The sequence below is a fragment of the Rhipicephalus microplus genome, chromosome 2, assembly GCF_043290135.1.
Source record: "Rhipicephalus microplus isolate Deutch F79 chromosome 2, USDA_Rmic, whole genome shotgun sequence".
In the NCBI taxonomy this organism is placed as follows: Eukaryota; Metazoa; Arthropoda; class Arachnida; order Ixodida; family Ixodidae; genus Rhipicephalus; species Rhipicephalus microplus.
Window position 1 is genome coordinate 65,805,682 of NC_134701.1, and position 26,928 is coordinate 65,832,609.

The following is a 26,928-nucleotide window of genomic DNA, read 5'->3' on the forward strand; positions in this document are numbered from 1 at the left end:
CCACTAGCTCCAATTCGTCCACTGGCGTTTGGTGGGCGGAACTGTGAAACTAAAAAAAGCAATAAAAATGGCGGATGCTGCTATGGCAACGCTTTTGTTGACGGAAGAGGAGAAAACGCCGAGCTGCTTGTTGTCTGCTACGCTGCTAGACGAGGGCGCGACTGGCTTCGAAGCCGCAAACGGGAAATAACACCGCTTACATTTTTTTTGCGTTGTGTTTCTTCTGCGTGTATTGTTTTCGAGAGCCTTCGGTTGCTAAGTTGCTCATACTCTCACTACCACAAAATATTTATTTGGAAATATTACTCAGCTGAAAGCATGCGAGCCAGCAAACCTTGAAGTGTGGCAGTTTCATTTGAGCAAGAAAAAGGAGTAGTCCGAAAATGTGGTCCAGTCACAAATTTTATTAGCAAGGTATTGCAAACGATAAAACTCAATACATGCCACAACAGCACAAAGCTATACATCACGTGCAATAAATACAAATGGTGGCAGTATGCATCGGTTACACAAGCATAATAGAATTCTTGACGCAATTCATCGCATACAAATATAGCTGCAGGATTCAAAACGCTTGTTGGGTGCACACAATACGATTCTCCAAAAACAACGGCTTAGAGTGACACGTTCGTGAATAATGAACTGGTCATGCAGTGCTGATGACCAGCGCATTGAGTTCAGCACTATCAGCTCCTTTCTTTCTATGAAAGTTGCTTGTCGAAACAATTTTCTATAGCAAGCGAACTTTCTGCATAACTCAGCTTGTGCTGATGCGCCGTTGAGGAAACTATTTACATTTTAACACTTGACTATTTCTTGATACAACACATAAAGCCTCGTTCAAAGCAGTAGCATTGCTAACAGGGCATTATAATACAAAATTCTACACCGGTATATTGCACTAACTCCTCGCAATTTGTAATTTGCATATTTTATATCACAGTTTAGACATGAGTATCACAATCTTACAAAAACACCAAATGACACCTCGCAGGCAGAGCTTTCCATCGAGAATCATTGATTGCAGTATAGGCAAGTGTCGATGGTTAATGACCATTGGAACTTCGACTAGAACAGAGTGATGCAGAAAGGTATCATGGAACTCTCACTTTCTGGACATGAAGAAATGTTCACAAAGCGATCGTGTTGTGCAGGTATTGTGGCATTGTCGTCGTTGGCGGCCGTGGAGAATGATGCGGAGGAAATCAGATCGATTGCATTTAGTAAATCTGCCTGTGCACATAGCTCATAACGGGTATATTCTCACCGGTTTTAAAGGCAGTTTTCTAATACGCCTGAATCATATAAAGTATCCTTTTTTATAGGGCTCCTAAGCCCAGCTTTGTGCGTCATGTTGGAAGGGTAGGACAAGTCTGATCTGTAATATTTAGTAATTGGTTGAAGGTTGACTTTCAAAGACGCCTTACAAAACCAGCGAAAGCCCCTAAACTTTGCTGGTACACTTGCTTGTGGCGCAGCGGGCTTTCTTGACTTACTAAAATATTTCTGACTTTTCTAGATTGAGCTTCTTGCTGTTCTATTGGTTTTAAAACAAAAGTACTTGTGTCAAGAATATCGAGAAGTATTAGTTATTTCACAACTTCATGGCATAAAGTTCGAGGTCTTCAATTTCACGTATCACAGCAGTGCATTATAGCGAAACCATGTGAGCTATGAGTGTCTGCGTAAAGGCAACACCTTGCGCGCTGTTTGCGCTGACTCCTAAATGCGCTGAAGCGTCTTGTAAAGATAGCCCACTCAGTAGACTACCCAAAGAATTGCTGCACCAAAAAAAATATTAAGCTCTTAGTAAGACAATTTTTTTTATAATTTTGAAGCTTCTAGAGCTTTCTTTCGTTTTGCAGCGGATTTTCCCTCACGCTGTTTTTCTAGGGCCCGATTTATGTCACTTATGTGTAGCATGAGCCGTGCATAGCAAACTGCCGCAGAAGATCCGAGCGGCACTTTTCAGAGCAAGAGATTTCTTTAGACTGACTCCTGTTTAGCTTATCTTTCAGCACAGTAGTTGTGCGGCACAAATGCGCGACCATTCCTATGTGTTCCACAAAACATTTCTCCGTGTCCTTCACTGCCTCTAAAAAAACAGAAGGCAGCGTCGAATCGGCAAAAAGACCGCCTTCTTTACCCCAAGACTGAACAATGGCTGAGGTTTCATTGGAACTTGAGAATTCCGAATCACCACTCCTTATGAATGACTCACAGATGCAGTCTGCTGGCCGATTTTCAAAGAATTGCAGCGCGATGCCACCCGCAAAGCAGTACAATGAATTCTCATCCGTGATATCCAGGAGGTCTTCACCCGAGGTCTCGCTTGGGAAAAATGTTTGTGTAACCGCTGCCTGATAAGCTCGAGGCTCACCTAAGGTCAACCATGCAAATAGATGCGAATCGACAACTTCGCGAATCCCGCGCAACAATATGTTTGACAGTTTCCCAACGAAAACGTGTTTCAACGCAGCGATAAATTAAAACACAATCGGATGTTCATTGCAGCCAAGCTTCTGCCTCAAAGTGCCGAATAGGTTCTCCAGCAAGTCTTGCTGCACGCGACAAATCAGCAGGCAAATAAAGTTAAAATTTTCATGAAGGTCTAGCCACAGCATAAGGACAGCCTGTATAGTGACTAGCCAGCCACGGATGGTGTGCGGCTGGCTAGGGCTGTCGAATCTCCGGCACAATATCTATTTGATTGCCTCTTATAAAAACACCAGGGGCTGTGAGGTGGCACCTAAAGCATAATTCATTTTGCCAGGAGTACTAGCAGAGGCAGTCTTATTATTGAGGCAGTCAAATAGCTGTGTCCATCTCTTCTATGCATTTGCAGTAGATTCGGCAGTCGCAGGTAGCTTCCCAAGACGCTCATGACTGACTTATCTACAGACACAGACTCGCTTAAGGACTGGTTTTGCGAACTTGACCTTCAAAGGTTTCTTGTAGATATATTCCAATGTTAATTTTCTCACCAATTTTACTCTACGTGGGTCAGAGCACTCGTACAGTTCGCGAATGTAGCTCCAGTTCACAGTTTTAAGGCCAATAAAAAATTGTGAGGGGCTCGAAAGTTATTTTTTGTCCGCTTCATTAGGTGTGAAGTGCCGACGAAGAAATAAACTTTGTGTCCGTTCACTTTCAAGGATGGATTTTGTGTTGTGGCTGGCAATTCATAAAATGTTTTAAATTACTTGACCCCTACTGCACATGACGGCTTTGGTATACTGCTCGCATTCTGCAAGTTGCGCTATCAAGGCTAGTAGCAGCCTCTGGATCTTTTACACATGCACTGCAGTTTGGGCAGGCATTTCCCACAATTGTGAGATTCCAGAAACAAATGCTACAAACACCACATTTGCCAATGCTGTTGTCTGCTCTGAGCCATCGTCAGAAAATTTAATGGGTACGTCATATTTGGTGTCATACTGTGAATTTGGTCTCACTGACATTTCGTCATTTGTAATTACGCATGCCCGATCTTTTATTGGCCAATTTTCGCTGCATCTTCAGGAATGTTCAATACATTAGAAATAAATCCAGGTGTCATTAGAATTTCAGATAATCACTTTCGAAGGGATTGTGATGGCAACTTGGCCCATGAATATGCATCTTCAAGGCGAATTCCTTCACCTCTCGAGACCGCCTCCTTCCCTTTTTCTTGCGACAATGGAGTGCCACTTGGCTGCCCACGAACTTGTATAACTCAGGGCTTGCATAAAGCTTTCTCTTGTTGAGCGCTTCCCGTGCAGTAGTTTTTCGGCCGCTTTTTATCGTGGCTGACTTCTGATACTTTTGTGCATCATTATTTATTAGCTTGATGATGGTGGCGGCCTTCGGTGAATGCATCTTTCTTATTGGACCTCGGTGAGGTTGTGTGGCAACTGTAAAGAGAGATTCATACAATGTAACTTTTCTCTAGGTCAGCATAGGTACACAGGGCGAGCACAGTGTCCTTTATATAAGTGTCAGGTGCTTTGATACAGGGGTTTCGTTGGCGAAAGATGAAGCCTAAATGTCATCGCTACATGATATTAATACGTATAATAAAAGTCTTTGACATACACAATTCCTAATTTTTGTGAGTGATTCAACTACCTCTAAGATTTTCACGCTTATTTAGATAGATAGTTGTGTTTATCAAAACCAGTATTGACATTGATAGCGCTTCATGTTATGTCATCTTACATGTATGGTAGCATGAGATAAGTGCAGGCAGATATTATATTTTCATTCATTGTTTGCTCGGAATTCTCTTCACACATTCTAACTATCACATGTAGAACATGTAATGTCATCGCAAACCAGATTTCGCGTTATCCCGCAGGGTGGTGAAATAGTTAAGAAGAAAGGGAGAATAGACATTCAAACGACTGTGGCACGAAGCTGCACCTGAGAAGCTTTCATTCTGAGAAATCTGCATGGGTTTTGTTGTAGCTGTGTGCCACAATCAGGTGTTTATCTATATGTTTTTTGTGTAATGTCGTTGTATACAACACCCTAAAAAACGTTCAGTAAAAAGGGCGTCTTTTTTTTACCACAACAAGTATCGTCATCCGGCATGCTCGAGCTTCTTTCATGAAAAACTTGGCACTGGCCACCTTCCTGTGAAGAATGCTATGTCACGCTTATAGCGTGCTTACCGTTTGTGACCAGTAAGTGCAGGGCGCGTGGCTTTAATGGAAAGAAAGGAATGCACAATAGGTGATGATTATAGTTGCGGGACAAAACGACGTCATTTTTACTCGATCTTTTCTCAGATCGAATTTGTTATTTAAATATTTCTATAGTATTCCTTGTTAAAAAAAAAGGACCCACTGTGTTCGGTTGAAAAGAATAAAATGACGAAATATTATAAACCCATACATAAGAAAGAGTCAGCAAACGTGTCTTCTTTCTTGGTTTTTCCTGGCTGGATGTTTCCGGGCAAGGTGCACACTCATCCGACCGGCCACACGCGGAAAGGCCAGATGGTCCAGGCATTGGGGATTCGTTGTCAACTGGTGTTTGGCTGGAGTTTTTAAACAGAAATAACGTCGAGCGCAGGGCATTTATATTTGTTCACACAACTATCAATAGTTCATGCCCCAGCACCCGCATGCACGGAAACAACAATTATAACATTTTTGCTTAGTGAACAATACGGAATCTTAAATTATGCAAACTGGTGCAGCAATACAAAAACAGAATGAAGAAAGAACACACAAAGACAAGCGCATAATCCCAACTGGCATTTTTTAATCAAAGCCACACGAACATGACTTATACTGATTTGTATTTATTTTGTTAACATGTCAGTTGCGCGTACGCACTTGTTTTTGTCTGTTATATTATCAATATATGGGTGTGGCACTACCAAGCAATTTCGACCTGGAACCGTATCAACTCGGACAAATATTTAAACTGATAAAGTATTTGCGGTTCACATATGTCCTTCTGAATAAGTGCTAAGATCTGTTTTCTTGAAATAAACTCTGCTTGCGAGTTCTTCCTACACCGCACTCTTATATTCATTACATTCTTCTGATAACTCACTAAAAACTCAATATTGTCCCTTCATCTGTTTTCCACCAATCCGTGGCATGCGGAATAAAGCAGCCCTCCGGGATTTCCCGCTGAAGGCATCCAAGTAGCAAAAAATCAATAATGCTTGTAGTGTGCAAGACGAAAATTGCATTCATACATATTTATCATTACCTTTAGCGTAGACTTACTATAGCCGAAATGAAATGGTGATTCAAGAAAGGTTGGGCTGGCTGTTGTAGAGTTGCTTTCTGTAAACAAAGGATTTGAATGAGTGGAGTTTAAGTTCGCATGATGTTAACAGCCTCAGCACATTTTTTCATAAAATGGCAGTTTCAAACTCAAGCGGTTTCGCTTTGGTTGTACATCTTTGCATGACTTCTAAAAATATTCCTATAAGAGACAGTAAGCATTGCTCCAAGTTTTATTGCTGTTGTACACTCACGTAACATGTTCACCGTTGGCGTTGTCTCATTTGCTGGCTCAGATTATTGTAGTATTGCAGAGGTTGTTTTCTATTTACTTTCGCTTCACCATTTCGTACATTGCCCGCGAGAGGTAATTAGGTCTGAACAATTTAAAAGCTGCTGTTTACGGGCACGCGCACACCTGCTCCTGTTAAATGTCTATCATACAGCACCAATCAAACTTAGGGAGATCATCGCAGCGTGTACGCGAGACTTGGCTTTGTCTAACTGAATCGTGAGGTCTTATGGACAGAAAAACGTGCGTAAGACATGGCGTAATCAGCGACTGCAAACTAAATCGACCACCTGAGGTGTACGCGAGCTTTTCCCTTATCGAAACGCGATTTATTTTTGCGACATCATGCTTCCAATTGCAAAATCATGTCCGATACTCGACAACAGTCGGTGATTGATCTATCGTTTACAGCAGGGCCAAGAGCGCTGCATTTTCTTATGAGCGTGAATTCTGTCGTTGTGAAAAGAAAATATTTTTATCTTTCACTGCACCAGGAAGCTGGAAAATATTCGCATCGTTAGCTACACGAGCAGTTTTAGAACACCCTCCACACGCATGGTGTTTCAATTGGAAAAAAAAACGAAAAGATCGCAATTCCCTGGCGAACGCAGAAACAATTTTGCTACCAAAGCATCACGCGAAGCCGTTGCATATTATATAAAAAGTTGGCAGATCCCACGTACAGTGGGAATCGATGATATGCAAAGCACGATTGAGAAATGTTCATATGTCACTTTACAATAAGCACAACGTTACAAGGTGGATGTAAATAATGCCGTACATGACTTCCGTGTCATGATTTTTATGTTCTGATGTGTTGTTTACCTTCGTCATCTATTTACTTCACGTGATACCAAATTAAGTATATGTGGAGCAAGGAAAACGGCTACCACCACGCATTGAGCATGGTACATTGTCATGTTCTTACATGACACGCGTGTGAGGATTATAATGTTTGCACCAGTCATATATTTCGTCATCCATCTACGCACGTAACACCAGACTTGGTAAATGTGGAGCTAGTCAAACGGCCGCGAGTGCATCATAAAGGGCCCAATATACTCTAATGTAGCCTTTACGCGCGCGAAAGCTGGGTACAGCGACGCTGCGTTAGCAAAACGCGAGCACTCTATAGTCTGACGCCAGGAGCTACCAGTACCCGTCGGCGCGGCTAGACGGTAACCGGAAAGAAATGCGAAATGCTCCATTTAGCGCCGATGTGTTATTCAGACAACACTGCCTCTCCCTGTTTTCGTGACGGAGGGACGCCGGACGCTCTGAAATGAGCAGCGCGGCGCGCGCCTGAGAGTATATGGCAGGGCCGGCGCCTGGCGTAGCAACGCCGGCGTGACGCGACGAAATAAACGCAGGCAAGCACACGCACCGCGTCACGTAGAAATGCGTTGGCGCCTTGACTGGGGCTTGTCATTATGTTCTCACATGACACGCATCTCATGATTATCATGTTTGCACCAGTCACATACCTTAATCATTCATTGGCGTCACGTAAAACTAAATTTGGCATATGTGAAGCTAGCGAAACGGCCTCAAGTGCATCATCCGTGTGGCTTGTAGTCATGTTGTTACATGACACGCATGTCATGATTGTTATGTTTGGATGTTTCGTTTATTTATGTTGTCCGTTCGCATCACTTAATATTGGGCTTGGTACATGAGAAGCTAGCGAAATGGCCGTGAGCACACCATGAGCTTAGCATGTAGTCATGTTACATGACACACATCTTATGTTTATCATGTTGACACCAGTATCATACCTTCGTCATCCATTCACGTCCTGTAATACAAAATTTGGCATAAGTGAAGCTAGCGAAGAGGCCACCGCCGCATCTTTAGCGTTGCATGTAGGCATGTTGGTACATGACCCACATGTCATGATTTTCTTGTTATGGTCGGTCGCTTGTGTTAGCCTTGCAATCATGCCATACCATACCAGTTTTGCAACATGCCATGTGAACAGAATTAGCAAGGGCTGCCGGACCATTAAGTGTAAATCATGACATTTATTACACACACTTGATAATCTTCATGTTATGACTAGTCAAGTATGTTCTTCATACAGTGATATTATGCCATATTGAGTTTGGAATTGATATTATTACCGAAACATCCCGGAGAGATGAAGGTAGTAGGCGGATAGATAGATTGATAGATAGAAAGATATATATATATATATATAGATAGATAGATAGATAGATAGATAGATAGATAGATAGATAGATAGATAGATAGATAGATAGATAGATAGATAGATAGATAGATCAAAGTTGCCAAAATTTGCCAAGAAATGCTTCGCATTTAAAAGCACTTGTTGCAGTTCACTTTTGTGTCATACCCTTTATACTTGTGTTACCCAAAGCAAGCATACACGCCCCTTCTTTAATGCCCAAATCCCACAAGCCGGCCTGTGCATACCTGCAATCTGGGCGATGCTCTTTTGGCCAGGGTGGTCTTGAGCCACAGGAGCCGTGGCGTCAGCCAGAGAGGTTCCTTGAAGATAGGGTAGATATCAGTCTCGTTTAAAAAGTGGCGAAGGAAGGCAATTGCACGTTAAGGTCTTTTAAGTAGGTGGTGAAGGAAGGAAATTGCAAATTAAGGTGGTAGCATAAAGCACATTGTAAAGTACACACCTTGAAGTCACGTGTATATACGGAACGTAATTATGCATCAGGTGATAAGGTGCGCGAAAACGAACGACAAAAGCGCACATATTCGCAACTGCTAATAAATTGTTTTTATTGCCTTCATCAATCGAGGATCCCATTTCCACTGCAAGATTCAGAACAGCAGTCCACGTTAGCCGTGTTCTGGCAAGGTTTGCAAAGGAACTTTCTGCGAAGTGGTCGGAGCAGAGGTGGTAGCCGTTGTACATTCGCGCCCGTGTGAGTCCTTCTAGGTCTGCCCTTTCCGTGTATTTCTGCCATACCTCGCACCTAAAAATTGCAACCAATAACAGCATGGATATCTACAAACACGTAAAAGTTACAGAAATATAGAAAGGGCGAAAAAGGGCGTAAACAATCTTTCACAGGTTCAAAATTGAAGTGCACCTCGGCCTTAGAGCAGGTAACACAAACTTCTCGTAACACGAAATGGAAGCAGCCACTGCATTGCAAATCAATTCGGGGTTCTATTTTGAACGTTAAAATGTGATAATGTCACTACATGCAACTGGTCATCAGAATTTTCTAAGGCCGAACCAGTTCGTCGAAGCAGCACATTTGCTAACACAATATGCAAGATTTCTTCTCGAAAAAATTATTACGCGCTATCTCTAACAAAACCGATAGTGAAGCGACATTTCCGTCTGCGCGTAAGCTGGCATCAATCGGCTCACGATAAACTCTGTACAAGAGCTTTAAATGCTTACAACATCACTGAGAAACGCGCAGTGCTAATATTAAAAAGGGAGGCTCACTGTAAAGCAAGAACAGATATATTTTGTTTCGCCCTCTAGCTGTTTTGATAAGGATAGCGCTTGCTTGTTCGTAAAGAACAAAAAAGTGCATGTACTTACCTGTCGTCCACTGGGAAGCACAAAACTTTCGCTGCACTGTTTCTCCCCAAGTTGTTGCAACACAAAGCAGCGCAGCACACCTTATGTCTTTTTCCTGCTTTCGTCAACATTTTGAGCATTCGTACTCACAAACACAAAAAATTGTAACTTCAAAGCATTTCCGAAAATTTCCCAGGTGCACAGGCAAAACGGCAGGAGCATACAAGTGGAATGGCAGCAGAAGAGAGCAGAGCGGTAGCGCCGCCCGTCGGCGCAACGTATGCAGGGCGTGGATAAGTATATAGGGTGTTAGCAAGAAAATATGCAGGAACACATAATATTTACACGCATAACTGCGCAACTATACTTTATTGATGTGAAGGTTGAAAAGAAAAGGCCACACTTGCAGAAGTCACTGAATTTTTGCTTCCAACTAAAACATTGCCAGACGCCTTATTACGAGTACCGAAATTGGTTGGAGTGTGGCCCATGCTTCAATTTTATCAACTCCCTTAGCTGTTGCGAAGCAGACTGGTCAGAGCACTGCATAGGGGACGTTGCGAAAGTTTTGGGTAAGCGAACTAGCCCCGTGTTCAAAAACGCTCATCGACTCGAATTCCATCCTTCACTTGACTGAGTTGAGCACTGCGCCGCTGGTCGACTAATATTTACGCTGTGCTTCACAAGAATCACTGCAGAATAGTGCAGAGTGGCTTGGTCTGCCAAGAGACGGCGCTCCCTTCGACTTTTTCAAGTCGAAGAGAGCCCTTGAGTGAAGGAGCGTTTGTGAATACGCGGGTTACTCTCGTGACCCACGGCTGGTCACTTGAGCAATTGTGATAATGTACTGCGTTTTTGTTCCTGTTTTCAGTAACTTTGGCGGATAACCTTGGTCACTTTGATTATCAGGCTCAAGAGAGCCCCTGACAGCGTTACGCGCCGTAAAACAGTAGTGACGGGTGACGCGTGCTATTAATGTCGCACACGCCACGACGGCTGATAATTTGAGGTCGCTGCTACCCCACAGCATCTCGCATATAGGTTTTGACGGCTAACAAAGCCGTCTTTAGGTAGCGAATGCGAACAGATAGTTTATGCAGGTAAATCGCAAAGTGATAGTTGTGATCACAATCAGGTTTTTCTGGTCATTGGTCTCCGCGATCGTCGGAGCTATTTCGGAGGCCTTCGTTTTGCCTTTTGTTGTACACCAAGAAAGTGGACACCATGTATCCCCATTTGCAGGATATTGCCGCGACAGGTCGGCCACGTTCAAGTAGCCCACCGCGATCATCGTGGCACGAGCCCCACCAGGACCTGGCTGGCATGCGCCACGCGTTCGTGCGCTTGAGCTACGAGGAAGAGGAAGATAGTTGAATCGGTGCAACTCAGCTACTCGGACTCGTCGACCATAGTCATTAGACTCGTGGGCACGAGTTCGCCCTAGTAAAGACGCTTGTTTTTTAGGGGCGGAGCTCCTTGAAGTGGCACCCGTTAGTCCCTCGAAGCAGTAGCAGTAGTCGAAGTGTGTAACAAGTCTTATATTTTGACCTCCAAGGTGGTGCCGATGGGAGATTTCTTCTGTGCGTTGTTGACCAATAAAAAATTCGCAGCGTGCGCGTTAACTAAAAGCCGAATTCTCCTGTCTCTCATTCCCTCCTAGCGGCCATTGGCATGTACATTGAGCACTATCTGACAAGAAAGGGTTGCTGCGTTATACTCGCTGGACGTAACCTCCTTGGTCTTAGAAAGGTTAACCGAGCGTTGGGCCGCAGTGCCATGAATACAGTGAACTAGTATATACCATGAACTCGAGGCGGTTAAAGGTGGGAAGTAGACACGAAACGCGAGCCGAAAGAAAGTGTACGTGTGCCTCCTCTCGTTCCGTCCTTGTAACGTCCACTGGATGGCGGTTCTTCTATATGAGGAATATATGATGAAAAGATGCGAGATGGTGGTACTTGGATTGTTCAATTGGTGGACGAACGGACACACAGACAGATGCTTGGACGGGCGCATGGATGGCTGCACTGACGAATGGACGCATGGACGGACACAGGAGCAGATGCATGGACGAACGCAGGGACGAACGCAGAGATGGACATGCGGACGCACGAACAGACGCACGCACGGACGGGCGGATGAACGCACAGGCGGCCACACAGACACGCGCATAGACAGGTGGAAGCAAGAACGAATGGATGGACGGATGCTTCGCCCCACACTCTATCAATCACTTCGTAGATATGCTGCCATTTTTTTAGCCTGTCTGCCTGAGCATCGCTACAATATACGAACAGAAGACAACCATTAACAGAACTTTCTAGGATGGGTAAAAAAAACAGTTCATTGCACAAGAAGCTATACATGGGTGGAGAATGCAACTCCAAAACTTAAGCAAAAATTGCCGGGGCCATTCGTGCCTAATAAAGTGAGCGTCGTACCACTAATCAGAAGATACACTGCTGGCGTCTGTACTTCATCGCTTTCGCATCACGTGTAAGCCCAAATTTAACCTATTTATGCTTTACAGAATGCACATGAGAGTGCTTGCTTCGAACTAATTGTCATGCCGCTCACTTCCACCTAATTTGCGAGTTGCAGCACGCCAAAATAAACTGTAACATTTTTGCCGTTCTACCCACTTTTCGCATTGATCAGCTTCCTACGTTTCTAAAACGACGTTGGATTGACGTTAGAAGCATGCCAGGTCTTTTATTATCAGGGAACCGCGCTTTAACACCAACGAAAGAGGAAGGCCACTGCGCCTTCGCATTCGTGCCGATTTTTTTGGCACTACCCAGTTAAGGCCAGAACGGTGATGTGGGTGCTGCTAGCGGCGTTTTTTGCAGAGCCACCTGGGCTGAGTCTGAAGTCTATTCGCCAAACCGGCCAGTCTACTGATGATCACTTAGAACTTGTTCTATCAATAAAAAAACAGAACAGGGTTAAATTAAGCTGGTCCCTGGAATAGTAGCTTATGATATAAATCAGAATTGCAAGAAAGAATAATACAGATGACTGTAGCAGATTTATTTCTTTCCTATTCACCCCAAAATACAAGCTCTAATCATGATGTACAATGAGAAGTGCACGCGCAGTTTCTCACAATTTCCTTATCAAGTGAAAACTCGTTGAAAGCAAGCATGAGAAATTGTGCAGTGTTAACATGGTGCACGTGTTGGCACAATTGAACCAACTACTACAGCGTTCGCACATATATGCCTCAAAATGCGTGCATATGTCAGAGTCAGTTGACTGAACCCTCGTCAATAGTAGGCGACTCATTTGTAATAACGTCAACATTACACCAACAGCAAGGAAAAAATTCAGGAGGAAAAAAAAAGAGACCGAATATTTCAGGTACGTTCACATTGAGCGCCGATACCGAAAGCGCACAGATGTATCCAGCAAAGTGGAAATTCGGCAGGCTTTCGCACAATTCTCACCCGCAATAGTTCTTTCCGCGTATAAAAGGTGGATGCTCCGGCAACTGCCAATCAGGTGTCCAAAACCCGTAGTGCCGGAAAGCGGTGACAAGAAAGATAAGTGGAGAAAGTGTTTCATTATTTTTATAGGATGAGCGTCGACAAACAGTGGAGATAAAAAACTAGGAGACTCACTTTTAAATATACCGCCGGTAATGTGCGCTGTATGGCAACAAACAGCGTTAAACAAGAGATGTGGAGGGGATTACATGGACTGCTGCGATGAATAAAACCGGCTTCAAGTAACTACCAAAAAAGGCAAAAACGAAATAGGGAGGAATGTATTTTAATATAATTTAAGCGGAAGCACATAACTGTCTGAAGCGAAATGAGGTTGTCCTACAACGCCAGCTGTAACGGGAGATTTTGAGAAGAAATAAAGAAGGCAATTTTTCAAAAGTCATTAGGCACCTCAACTCTTCCTTTATCTTGCAAATTAGTCGAAATTCTTTCTATTCATAAACCTGGTAGCAAGCAGTCACCATTAAACTATCGCCAAATTCCATTAACGTCTCACTTATGGAAACATTTATAGCACATCATCTTCAAACATAATATACAGTTTTTTGAAAGTAATAACATCCACAGTAACGCTCAACATGAGTTTCCTTAAGGCTATAGCACAATAGCACAACTTGTCAAATTGGTGCATGATATTTCCCACGCTCTGGACTCCACCTACCGAATCGATGCACTTTCAATGGACTTTTTAAAGGCGTTTGACACGGATACGCATACTAAACTTCTGCATAAACTCCACACTACTCTTAACAATTACTGAATGGTTGACTAAATTGCTAGTTTGCTAACAACCGTTCCGAGTATGTGTTTTTTTCAGTTCCTCAAACTCGCATGTTTTGAAAGTAATATCAGGTGTCCCCCGAGACTCAGTCCAGGGAACATTTCTGTTCTTACTATGCGTAAACAATTTGCCCTATTATGTGTCTGCCAAAATCCGCCTTTACGCTGAAAACTGTGTACTGTAAAATGTTAATAATAGCGATGATGGCTATGTTTTAGTTCATGAATGTTTGACAATTTTGTAGAGGGTGCCACATATGTCAAATGAACATATATTTTGTTGAAACAGTCACTCTTTCTTTCTGCAAACGCACCTCTGTATCTCTGTTCGATTACTACTTCAATGGCTCCTCTCTGGAACGTGTGTCCGACTATAAGTATACCAAAGGCTCACTTTCATAGCCAACATGTCTTAGTCTAAACATATCGGATTCACTTGCAATAAATCTCTAAATAAACCGGGCTATATATGGCACATTAAAAGATGCTCCACGCAAAAAGAAATTGCTCACTCACAAAGCTATCAGAATCCCATTATAGAATGTGACAACTTTGTATGGGACCCTCACAAGCTATCTGGCGTCAACACACTAGTATCGGCTCAAAAGAAAGCCATATCTTTTATTTTCCACCGTTACGACTGGACTTTGTCACCCTCCTGGCAGCTTACTACGTTTCATGTACAAACTCTGTTTGAGTGACGCAATCTTGAAAGCCTAAAGTTGTTGCATATTTTCGTCAATACCTCACGCTACACGCTAATTGACGAATAATTGTACCCCAATAAACTGAAATCCTCGAGAAACAGCGACAAACTCAATCTGACACCATCCAGGTGCTAATCTATTCAAATTATGTTTCTTTCCACACACTATGGAAAAATGAAGTTGTTTGCCTGGTTCAACCATATGATTGCCTTTAAATGAATTTTTGAACACATGTATGAAATCGCGCTTTGATAATTGAGAATGCTATTACTCATTGTTGTTTTTTTCAAGTCCAGTGTCGCATTACCTTGCTGCTTGTATTCTGATGTTGAAAAACAACAGTCCTGTGATAGCCTGAATTGGGCTGCAATATGCGACAACAAATAAAAAAATAAATGAATAAATATGCTCTGGGCAATATTAGAAAAAGACAGAGGTTGTTCTTATAGAACGCGGAGGTAAACACTCAAGCGTACGCTTGACCACAAGCCTAAATGCAGCCTTAGGTTTTAGGAACAACCATGATAAGCTGAACACGCCTGCGATACAAATAAGAAAAGGTCAGAGCATTATTTTCAGCGAACTGAGAGAAAGAACAAAATTAAGCATTTCACACAACAGGCCCATTATGCCATAACGGGTAGCGAACTAAGCTCTAAATTGGCATTTTTCCGTTACACAGCGTAAAGCAGATTTATTCAAAACACACAACTAACTCTTTAGAACAACTTCAAAAGAAAGAAAACGTATTTTTCTTCTTTGTTTATGGAGCCTGGTGGTACACTTATGGCTACCCTGATATAACGTGGACGCTTATGACATCCAGGCATCCATTCCTTCATTGGTGGATTTGTTTATTTAAATATTTAGTATTTGTTGGTTTATTTATTTACTATAGATACTTTCAAGGCCCGAAGGCACTGCAGAAAAGAGGGGTGTGAACAAACGTGATAGCATATTATAAAAAAGAGAGAAACAGAAATCGTGAAAAAATAATGTAGGGCATTATGTACGGCCATGTTGGTGAGTCTTTGTGGTCCAGTTGTAGGTGGCACTTGTCCTTAACACAAATTAATCACAATACACTTCTGTGCGAGATGATGGTAGGCCCACCTCTAAGCGATGATCGGTCCTTCTTGATATCAAGTGAGGCTGATAAAAGAGGGCGTCCTTCGATTGGCTAAGTCAATGATAGATTTTGTGAAAAAGTTAAGACGAGACAATTTGCGGCGAATTGAAGGACCAGAAAAGTTTAGGGTTGGATGTGACACTGCAACAACGTCAACAATCCGAGAAAAAATAAAAGCATGCAGCGCGATTCTGAGTGGTTTCGAGAGACTTGATGAGAACCCCATGAGTTGGGTCTGATATGACACAAGCATACTCTAACATTGATCTTACCAATGTTTTATAGAGTGTTTGCTTTTTTCAGTGACGATGGAGCAGAGGAAAATTTACGGCACAGATAACAAGCTTCTGGTTAGCGCTGTTAATCACATATTCTGCGTGTTCTTTCCATTGATTCATATGTGGGGTTTAACGTCCCCAAGCCACTATATGATTATGAGAGACGCCGCAGTGGAGGGCTCTGGAAATTTCCACCACCTGGGGTTCTTTAACCTGCACCCAAATCTGAGTACACGGGCCTACAACATTTCCGCCCCCATCTGAAATGCAGCCGCCGCAACCGGGATTCAATCCCGCTACCTGCGGGTCAGCAGCCGAGTACCTTAGCCACTAGACCACCGCGGCGGGGCTGCGTGTTCCTTCCAGTAAAGATTAGAACATACGTGGTAATAGATTGTTATGACGGGAAAAATTACGCGATGGTAGTGTGACATGATACTTGTATGCTCTTGCATTCAGATATATTATGGGTCAAGAAGCATGTCTTATACCAAGCGAATATGCTATCCAGGTCACCTTGAAGATTAAGCTGATGGATATGACCTCTTATTTTTTCTGGTAGAGGTCACAGTGCTGTGCAAAGAGTCGAACAGTGGAGGAAGAAAATCAAGAATGAATATCCATAATATCCAAACAAGAATGAATATCCATAATACAAGTTAAAAAAAGCAGTGGGCATAAAACGAACCATTGTGGTACACTGAATGTTACTGCAGATTTAGTTGAACATCAATAATTAGCTGTAACGTAGTGGCTGTTGTTAGAGGGGAATGCCTTTGTCCATGTAACCACATAAGGGTAAATGCTCACCTAAGTAAGTTTGAAAATGACTACTTTGTGTGAAACGGAGTTAAATGCTTTAGCAAAATCCAAGTATAAGCCGTCAGTATCAAATTGAGAATCTGTGTCAGTAAACAAGTCATTAGTAAAACACAGCAACTGTAATTCGCATGAAACTGCCTTGCAATTTTGGGACGTTAAACCCCACATATCAAACTGCCTTGCAAAAGCCATGAAGATAAATGTTAAAGAAGGAATTCGATTCAACAAATTTATAGGGGTGCCAGATTAGGATATTTTCTAAGATTTTTACTGGAATAGATGCTAACACTATGGGAGGGTTACTAAAGGGGCAATGCGTCACAAGGTTTATGCACAGGGACTATCTTCCAAGCCTTCCAGCCATATGGCCGTGTGGACGCCTGTAATGACTGCTCACAAAATTTCCACAATGATAAAAAAGAATAGAATTCAGTACACTTCACTATTTTGATGAAATTTAATCTGGGCAAGCTGGTGAAAACACTTTCAAGTTTACAACGAGTCTTTCAACACCGACTGCTTTGTTGATAATAGTGTCCATCAGCAGAAAATCATTGCTTGTTAACTAACGACATATAATGAGAATGCTGTTATGAATGTGTGCAGCAAATATTGTTGCAGGGCTCGCTGAGAGCGAATAGGGCCTCAGACTGGACTAATTGGATTAGTCACGTTTTAGTTCTGATGATGATGCTTCAAGTCTTATTTGTACTAGAGCAGAGCAGTGAAGGAAGAGTTTCATCAAAAAATATTTTTTGGCTTTCGAAAGCGCGGAACACGATTCTCGGGTAAATGCCTGATAGGAAAACTAACGACCTGTTCTAGCAGTTGATATCGCGCGTCTGAATAGCCACTTGTCTTCATTGGTCTTGAGGTTCGACTAGTTATTGAACCACAGAGAAGGAGTATTCAATGAAACTTTCCTGTTATGTACAAATCGGTCAATTTGGGCTAGCAATTTGTTCTTGTTTTCTTACTAGTTCTGTTCAACTCATCGTTGCTCAAAACGAGCAAATGATAAGTTGTAGCTCTGTACTCATTCTACCGAAGTCCGGTTTGCTATAGTATTGGATGATTTCGTGTTTTCTTGATAGAAATCCGTGCTTTTATATTAGGTACATATTACAATTGTCACTGATTTCTGATAGATGAGTGACGCTTCAAGCTAGGTGAAGTGTAGTAGTATGTTATAGGTGTAATACCCCAGTGGTAGTGGAAGTAACGTGAAAGGGAAAGCCAACTAATTGGGTGAAGGTAACGTCGTCACGAAAATGCAAAACTTCTCTGCTTTCAACTGAGTTGTGATTTAAGGTAATGGGGTCTCTTTCCGGCATGACATTTGAACTGTTGTATTCACCAACAATAAACAAAGGTGATTTTGGGTAACAAATGAACAGCTTATTCCGCGGTGGTCTATTGGCTAAGGTACTTGCCTGCTGACCCGCAGGTCATGGGATGCTGCATTTTCGGGGAGGGGGGGGGGGGAGTTCAAAGGCTGTAAGCCCGTTTGCTTAGATTTAGGTGCACCTAAAGAACCCCAGGTGGTTGAAACTCTCAGAGCCCTCCGCTACGGCGTTTCTATTTCGGGACGGTAAACCACACATATCAATCAATCATCAAAAACAGCTGATTTAATTTACAAGATCGTCGCGCAAGTCATTCCAAAAGGATGATAACGCCGTTGGTGACTGATAGCAAACACAAAATACTATTTCTTGAAAATGAAGGAGTACACACAAACAAATCAGTTCAAATGAAGATAAAACCAGAATAATAAGAGAAGCAAGATTATCGGCAACCACTAGCAGAACATTGCCACCAGACCGGTGATTAGGGTCGTGTTAGTGAAATTTGCAGTGCTTCTGACAATCCAAGATTTCTTCACTTTTTACTTTTGCAGAAAGCCTAGTCTCTGTCAGACGAACAATGTCAGCGGAACAGAAATAAATAGCAGAAGACAGTTCGACGCGCTTATTCAAGATGCTGCGCACATGACAAATGAAAAAAAAAGCGTTTCCTTGGCAGGAACGAGACGGCTAGGAATACTTGAGGTATCAGCACGTGCAGATGCAGACGATTCTTTGTCCCGAGCTTTTGGTGAATTCCTTTTGCTTTCTTTAGGGGCAAAGCTTCTTAAGGCGTGGTTCGTACGTCTCCTGTATGTAGAAGCCCCCTCTCGTTTTTGTCCTTGGAATGTCTGCTGGATGGCGGTACTTGTATATGATGAATGTATGATGAAAAGATATGACCTGGTGGTATTTGGAGTGTTCACTACATCGATGGACGGACGGACAAACATGCATACAGACGGACAGACAGACAAAAAGACGGACGGATGGACAGACAGTCAGACGTGCAGGCGGACGAACAGACGGATAAACGGATGAACGGACAGGCAGACAGACAGATGGATGGATAGACAAATGAATGAACAGACAGACAGACAGACAGACAGGCAGGCAGACAGACAGACAGACAGACAGACAGACAGACAGACAGACAGACAGACAGACAGACAGACAGACAGACAGACAGATGAATGGAGGGACACGGCCAGCGGATTGTTTGAGGTTTACCCATAAAATCATACGAAGCCTCGCATCACACATCATCATTCTTTCCGGGAATATGCTGTATTTTTTATTTTTGCTCGTATTATGTTTGTTGACATGCAGCTAATACGATTGCCCGGTTGCCTTTTTAAATTTTGTTAGTTTTCTGCTTGAGTTTCACGTGCTTCTGCCAAGATCTTCACTAGCTGATACAGCAGTACCTATGAAATTTTGTTTCTGTGCCATGATAGCATCTGTTACCTTAGATGAGAAAAATTTGACGGCAATCGGCCGAGCCATTTTAGTGGCGTGAGTACCTTACTTGTGTGCACGGGAAACTTCACGGTCAGAAATGCGTAAGTCAAGGTGCCGGGACAGTAGACCACGAACATGGTATTCAGACTAAGCCAACGTCTCATCGGCGCTTTTCGATATGCCAAAGAACGTTAGGTTCTCTTGTCTGGCCCTGTCTTCAAGATCGTCCATCCAGACACTGAGTGCCTGGCCATGCACCTCGAAAGTTTCAGTGAATATACGTGGCACATCACTGACTGCTGCAGAACTATCACACAGTTCAACGAAAGCTTCTACTGCCAACAACATTTCTGTGAATCAGCAACAGTTTGCGCTAATGTTAGCCTTTGTCTTTATGTCGCAAGAGCTTCCATTAGCTCAAATTGACGGTGACTACCTTTTTCAGGCAGCATAGCGAACGCGTCCAGTAATTCTTTGTTAGTGTTTGTAGGACCAAGGTTTATTTCAACGTCTATACAGCATAGTTACAGCTTTGTACTATTCACGCATCCACGATACATTCAAATAGGACACTTGGATAGAGTAGGAGCAGCAGACAAACGTTACTGGTTCGCTTAGAGTAGAGAGAAGAAGGTTTACTAAGCTGCACAAAACAGGATTTCTGATTAACCACATCAAAACCGTGCCACCGTGCCCACAGCAGGAACATATTAATTCTGTAGTCTAAGTATCCTCTTGCGTCGCTGCAGTAACCCACAGTGTTGTGGACGAGGTGTCAATGAACAAAATGCAACCGCATTATCATGGCAGAAGATGAAGGAGCATATCCATTGAGGTCAGCGGTGCCAGAAACACCGGTAAAGAGTTTTCGGCATGCGCTGGATTCGCACGTTGTAGCATTTTCCGGGTTTATTAAGCTGCAAATAAATCGAAATCGAATTTCTGAGCGACCGCATTGTTGCCATTCACAGTGCCCACTCATTGCTCTACCTTACGAGGAAGTGATTGGTCTGAACAGTCACGTGCCTTTGCTGCTTCTTCTGCTTTGAATATCCGCTTGCGTTCACCGCACTCAGCGTGGCGTACACAATGAATGCAGCGCCACTGATTGTAAAACGAGTATGCGCTGTCCTAACAGTCGACAAGTAGCTATGCAGGTACAGATGACAAAGTCTGGTGATTGCTGTGACCTAGTCCGGCATTGTTCACAAGCTTTCACTGGTGCCCAAGAGTAGTACACCAATTTAATATGGTGCTCAAGAGATTTGACACAAAGCATTGATAATGTCGTTTTTTGTGTTTTTCTGTATATTTCCGCCTTTATGTCCGCTGAAATCTCCCGCGTGAGAAAGGTTGCATGGTTTTTGGTGTGTCCTACAAAACGCCCAATTTGCTGGGTCCTGCCAAACGCACCATACGCGCTCTCACAAGACGTACTCGAAACTAGGAGGACACCCAGAGATAAGTATGGCGGCATTACCCAACACTTCTTTTGTTTCATTATTGTACCATCACTCATCTTGAAGTTTAGTTAGAAATAAGGTTTTTGCTTTTCCAATGGGTAGTATTTATTCAAGAAAATGAACACTGAAAGTTACCAAGGTAAAATTTTTATTATGGCGCAAAAGAAAATTTCCATTTAGGAGGCTGTTTACGATGGAAGTTCATTATGGCCGATTAAGTGATAGGAGCTCTTCGGAGATGTCAGTAATAGGCTTCCTGCAATGTATAATATAGAGGATCAGATAGAAAAGTACTAGTGCAAATAAATTATCACGACACGTTTGGCAGGCATTAAAATCTTAATCATTAAAATAAAGCCGCTTGTAGCGCATTATATTGCTATAGCTTGTCTTGAAAGCCCTTTATTCAAGCAAAAGCAATGACATATGCAGGACATATTGTTATACCCAAGACAGACAGGAAAGTATGGTGACGCTTTCAGCGGCCGCACTTCGCTTTTACTATGCGTGGCAGGTCGTGCGAAATGTTTTTGTTACGTTTGCAGCAAATACAATCGCCAGAAAGAGTATCCACTAAACTCTGTTGTTTACCTGAAACTATGAAGTCACGACAATTGTTGAACGGAGAAAGAACATTTCCGTTTCAATGCTTGCAATAGATTTTCGTGATACTCTAAAAATTTACCACTCAGCTACACAACTACAATTACTAATATTTTAGAATAGTTTTCATGCCAGTCTAAAATTGCAAGTGTTTAAAAGTATTGTGTACCAAGATTATTCCCACTGCAATAAGTTCCTCAACATCGCCTAACAATCACAGAATTTGAGGGAATACTGCGAGAGCACAGGGACTGCGTCACTCTCCCCAGATTTCTTTAACTCCGGGGGATAGTAGGAAACACTCGGCCGCGGAACCTACTGTATTCTTGAAGGCAGAGTAAAAGAGAATGCGAACACTCTGCTACTCAGGTGGAATTCCCAATCTTGGTAACTCTCGTGCTGATGAGGCGTGCATGACGTCTGGCACTCGGTTGTTGCTGAAGAAATGCAATCTAGCACTTTCATGTTATCACCGACGCCGCAAAACAACGTAACTGTCTCGAAACCATATGCATCTGAGCGTACATGACCCAGACGTAAGTTTAATGCATGAAGGTAACAGGACAACGTTAAGCGATGACAAAAGCATGGTTACCAGATTATGAACGTTTTGTTCCCAAAGTGCCGAAAGCACCTCATTTGGAGCAAGAAACAGTGGCAACATCTGCTACGTCCCCAAAAGTCAGTTTACGGCACGAAAAAAGTTGCTACTAGGGTAAACAGAGGCTCTACACACGGTGAAAAAAAATTAGAAATAAAAAAAATGTTTAGTTGCGGGGTTCCAACGCCCCACCTACGTATGACGTTGCAGGTACTCTACCACTACGTCAAATCGCGCAATGCTCACCGCGTGATTTAAAAAAAAAGTAGTAGAAACAATACACGCCGTTCCGCTTCACGGGTCAGAGTTTGATCAGATACGCGATTTCAGTTTCTGACAAAACCTTGCGTCTTCTTAGTATGTAAACTACTGGTGTCATCGCATGACATATCGCTAATGCCAAGACGCCAGGTTTCTTTCAGAATTCGCAATATACAGAAGAACATATACAAAAATTACCGAGAACCTAGGGCAGGTTTTCAGCTTTTACTGCCGAGTGCAATAGCCGTGTAAGGTCTGGTGTCTCAGGCCGAGGGGGGTGAGTCTTCTTTGTCGCAAAATGACGAGCTTCCCAAAGAGGCGATTCTCGGGAGACAATTATCCCGGCGTAAGGACGGCCATTTTGATAAGAAGACCGTGGTGGGTCGCCGCTTTTAACAACCAGCTAGATGGTCTCCGGCCAGCAGGTTGCCGGCACGCGATGTGAGGACAGTGTATAGACACCCATCCATCAGGAGTAGAGTGCGCGGGACGGCTGTCATGCTGGACAGCGTAGTCATCTCGTGGTAATGGCAGGAGGCCGGCGGCTTAACGGCACCACCATTGTGTTCGTTCGCACAGTTCGTGAAACGTACTGTGCAGGCCGGTTCTTTCATCTCTCTCTCTCCAACCGAGCGGTCAAGTGCTTCAATACGAGAGCGAGAGGAGAGGACGGTAACAAGTGTTTAGTTTGTCTAATAAACAGAATAAATTGATTTGGTTGGCCGTGAGGAGATTTGCGAGGGGTAACCGAGGGGTTAAAACCTGGTTCCCGTTTCCTCATGGGGGTTCTAGTTGCAGAAAGAGTGCTTTGCACTATCGGCTCTGCCGAGGTAACATGCGACGGTTCCAACGGTGAAAGAGTCTTGTAAATATGTACAGAAGTTTCTGTACATAAAGCTGAGCTGTTGCAACGTATTGAGAGGCGCTGGTCTCCATCCTCTACAAGAAGCAGCAGGTACAACAAGACAAGAGGGACACCAAGCAAGCAACCTTCCACTCGCTTCTACAGCAACATCTGCTCCGCAGCCGACAGAGCTCTGCTCAAGGCAACAGAAGGAGTGGGCAGAGGGTTGAGTTTTATCAGCCGTTTCTCCCTTTTTCTGCTGGTAGACGTGCACAGAAGTTTTATGTTGACTGTAATGCTCGATAAGTATGACGTACGTCATTCAAAATGTGTATTTTCCTGCGCAAGCAGGCCGTGTCAGAGTGTACAGATTTGCATTTGCCAACCGAAAACAGGGAGTGCACAGCCGATTGCTCAAGACCAAGCTGCATGCGCACAAAAGTGTGTCATCGTGTCACTTCATGAACGCGCACCGAACGAGAAGTCTGTGTTTCTACGTATGAGTCAGCGAAGTATACCGACGAGTGCACCCAGCGGCTTTCAGCGGTGGCTCGTTTGTGCTGCGCCGCAGGCTGAAAGGGCGTCGCATCGATGATCATCGCTTTTTATGCAGACACCACACCCAAGAAACAATAGCTTATTTAAGTTAAGTGACGGCAACGCTGTACTGCACAGTCATTCCTTCTCTTTGGCTTAGCATATTATTAAACCCAACAGCGCCGATCCCATCTATGACAGACTTGGGTGGTAACCTAGGCGTTGTACTCGTACGGGCCACAATTATTCGGACCGATCTCAGCTCAAGTGGCTCGCGAAGGTTAAAGTTTGAGCATTCCTCAGGTCTCTAATTGTTGCATTAAAGTGTAGACGAGGTAAGCAACTCTATAAGGATAGCTAGAGATGCGTTTTAGTTGTGGTTTTGCCGACCGCTGTTGTTTCATGGCGTACTATGTAAACACCACAGCTTCGCAAGTCGGATCAGATGCCACATTATAACGGTCGTAGAAAATTTCTCGGCCATTACTGCTGAAAGATTGTCCTAAATGCGTTCTTTAGCGCCTAGCTGCAACTCCCAGGCTTGGACATGAGTGGCTTACCACGTTGAGCCTATACGACCGAAGGATAGCTCAAAATTGCAAATTAGCAATGAAAACAGCAGTGAATGTCATAAAGTTTTTGATAAAATTTCAACGTGTCTACAAAATACCAAACGAGTATTAGATACTTACACCTGCTAAATGCATAGTTGCTCATTAAAACGCCTAATAGAGATGTTGCACCACCCACAATAGTTAGAGCCTAGACATGATGAGTATAAATACTGGTTCCTGTTTGGATATGGTGGTCAGTAGCGTGAGAAGCACTTCGTTTCTGGACACGGACGCGTTCAGACGCAACATGCCGTGCTCCGTCGGAGCGTTTGAAGCGGTCAATTTGGGCCCGGTAACAGGAACGCTGCAATGGAAAAATGACGAGTACCGTTTAATTCTGCCTAATCTGCCCAGTGGATGCTCTGTTTTAAACACTGTTTCCTGCACGGTGATGTACGAGCAAGGCCTTTTCGAAGGGAAGGCTTCAGAGACACGTTGAACCACCAGCGTCCGCTCCCTGAAGTGGTCGTTTTGGGTGCCTACCAGATGAATCACAATTGGGCACCTTCAGAAGTGACACCTTCAGAAGTGGGCACCTTCAGAAGGAACCTTCAGAAGTGACAAAGGGATCAGAAGACTGCTTGCAAGCAGTGAAGGTAAAGTAAAAGGCCGACGTTGTGTGGTCGTTTACCCGGCAAGTAAGCATCTTCGCATCAAAGTACACTGGCTTGTGTACAACACAGCTGACGAAGACGTGAGGATGGACAACACAGACATCACTCGTGAGTGATAGCGTGGGAATGGCATCACGGATAAAGGGTCAACAATGAGAACTGTTAATCTGAAGTTTAAAACTGGCATCACCATCCCGGGTATTCCCCATCAATTGCGAGTTGCTGGTGAACAAGCCTTCGTGGTCGTCCCGGGTAGAGCTCCACTCTACCTGCGATGTGAAAATACTGGTTATATTCGCCGAGGTTGTCATCTACCACGGTGTGAACAGTGCTGACGCTACGGTCACGAGGACGTGGTCTGCGCTCGAACGTACGCCAGTGTAACGGCACCTGTCGGGATAATGGCTAGTGAAGACACTGTGGAGCTTATGAGGCCGATGCCAAGAAAGTTGCTGGCAGCACGCCGAAGCCTTCAAGCACAGAAGACGTGGAGCGACGGGTGGATAGCGTCTCTCTTACTTCCGAAGCAGAAAAAGAGCGTATAGTGGTGGACATTGCGAAAACATTGGCACTAGTGACAGTGACGCCGACATCAGAACAAAGTAAAGTAATGGAGGACGGGACCAAAGAAAATTTGCAAGTGGATGAATTGGCGATGGAAGCTTCCAGTGGCACAACAGGGAAATGGGCACGGCAGGACGTGGGGGAGGACGGCGTTGCAGGAGACGCTGGCGTCGATGAGTCACCATCTAAAGCATTGCCATCACGTCAATCGGCGTTGCGGCCACGGCCTACTATCCCGCCGGACAGGTGCCCGGCGGCGTCGTCACCTTCGTAGCATCGAGGGCGCGTCTACGGTCGGGGAACGAGGCGTGCGGCTGGCAGGTTCAGCTGCACTGAGTGGTGGAGGTGAGCACCATGCTCCCATTCTCAGTCGACCGCGTACCATGGCTACGGAAAGCTTTTTTCGTTTTGCGTCACTTAACGGGCGGGGTCTCGCTAGCAGAAAGAAACAGAATCATCGGTATCGACTAGTTGTAGAGCGAGATCTTGACGTTATAGCTGTACAGGAAACCAAAGTTGAAGGCGAACAAGAGACTGGGATTATGGTGCGGCCTTTTAGTTCACGGTTCAGTGTTTGTTTAGGTCAGTCCATTGGTTACTCAGCCGGTTGTGCTTTATTTATCCGCCAGATACGGGCCCTGGTAGTTGAATCTGTTACATCTAGTGTACCGGTAAGGCTGGTAGCATGTAATTTCAGGCACTTTTTTTCTGAATGGCGCGTAATTATTGTGTATGCACCTAATGTGCAATCCGAAAGATGTGATTTCATCTAATCCTTAGATGGATATTGCGATACCGACAGGCAAGTTGTAATAATGGGAGACTTTAACTGTGTGCTTTCTGCACATGACCAGATCAGCAGTTCACTTTATAGGAATCCCAGTACGGTAACTCTTAGTAATATTATAGACCGATATAGCCTTGAAGATGTGGCGGAAAGCCATGATATAGGGCATAGCATTCATTTTACGCACTTTCAGAATTCCAGTCACACTCGTCTGGACAGAGCTTATGTAACGGCGAGTATAATACAAATGTGTTACAAATACGTGGTCGAACCAGTCTTTTTCAGGGATCACTGCCCATACAGCTTTAATATCCGCTGTGGTGGCGCCAGACAAAGTAAGTTTTTTCGGAAACCTTTGGAAGCTGAACTTGCAGCGACTGGAGGACAACATTTTTAAACAAAAGGTACTAGAACATGTCAGAAAAATTAACAAAAGCAGCGAAATCAGGATTGGCGCTCAGCGGGAATATTTAAAAAGTGAT

The 26,928-nt window shown here is 43.7% G+C and overlaps 1 protein-coding gene and 1 long non-coding RNA gene across 6 annotated transcripts in view; both read right to left on the bottom strand.

Annotated features, from left to right (window-relative positions):
* LOC142796276 (uncharacterized) overlaps positions 1-26,928 on the bottom strand; it is a 159,074-nt gene that overhangs the window by 51,357 nt on the left and 80,789 nt on the right. Inside the window, exon 6 of one of the 4 annotated variants that reach the window (XM_075886524.1) lies at positions 21,153-21,277. The exons of the other annotated variants lie outside the window; for them this stretch is intronic. Coding sequence (XP_075742639.1) covers positions 21,263-21,277 — 15 coding nt within the window. The 3' untranslated portion in view covers positions 21,153-21,262. Of the gene's footprint in view, positions 1-21,152; positions 21,278-26,928 lie in introns of those variants that run through there. 4 annotated transcript variants of the gene reach the window in all.
* Positions 385-10,000, bottom strand: LOC142796275 (uncharacterized). 2 transcript variants are annotated; one of them, XR_012893688.1, is made up of 5 exons: positions 9,551-10,000; positions 8,449-8,523; positions 5,724-5,783; positions 4,876-5,020; positions 385-3,893 (listed from the first exon to the last, which is right to left on the bottom strand). It is a non-coding gene; the product is annotated as an uncharacterized LOC142796275 (long non-coding RNA). The 2 variants fall into 2 exon arrangements; XR_012893689.1 differs by having other exon boundaries at positions 5,707-5,783.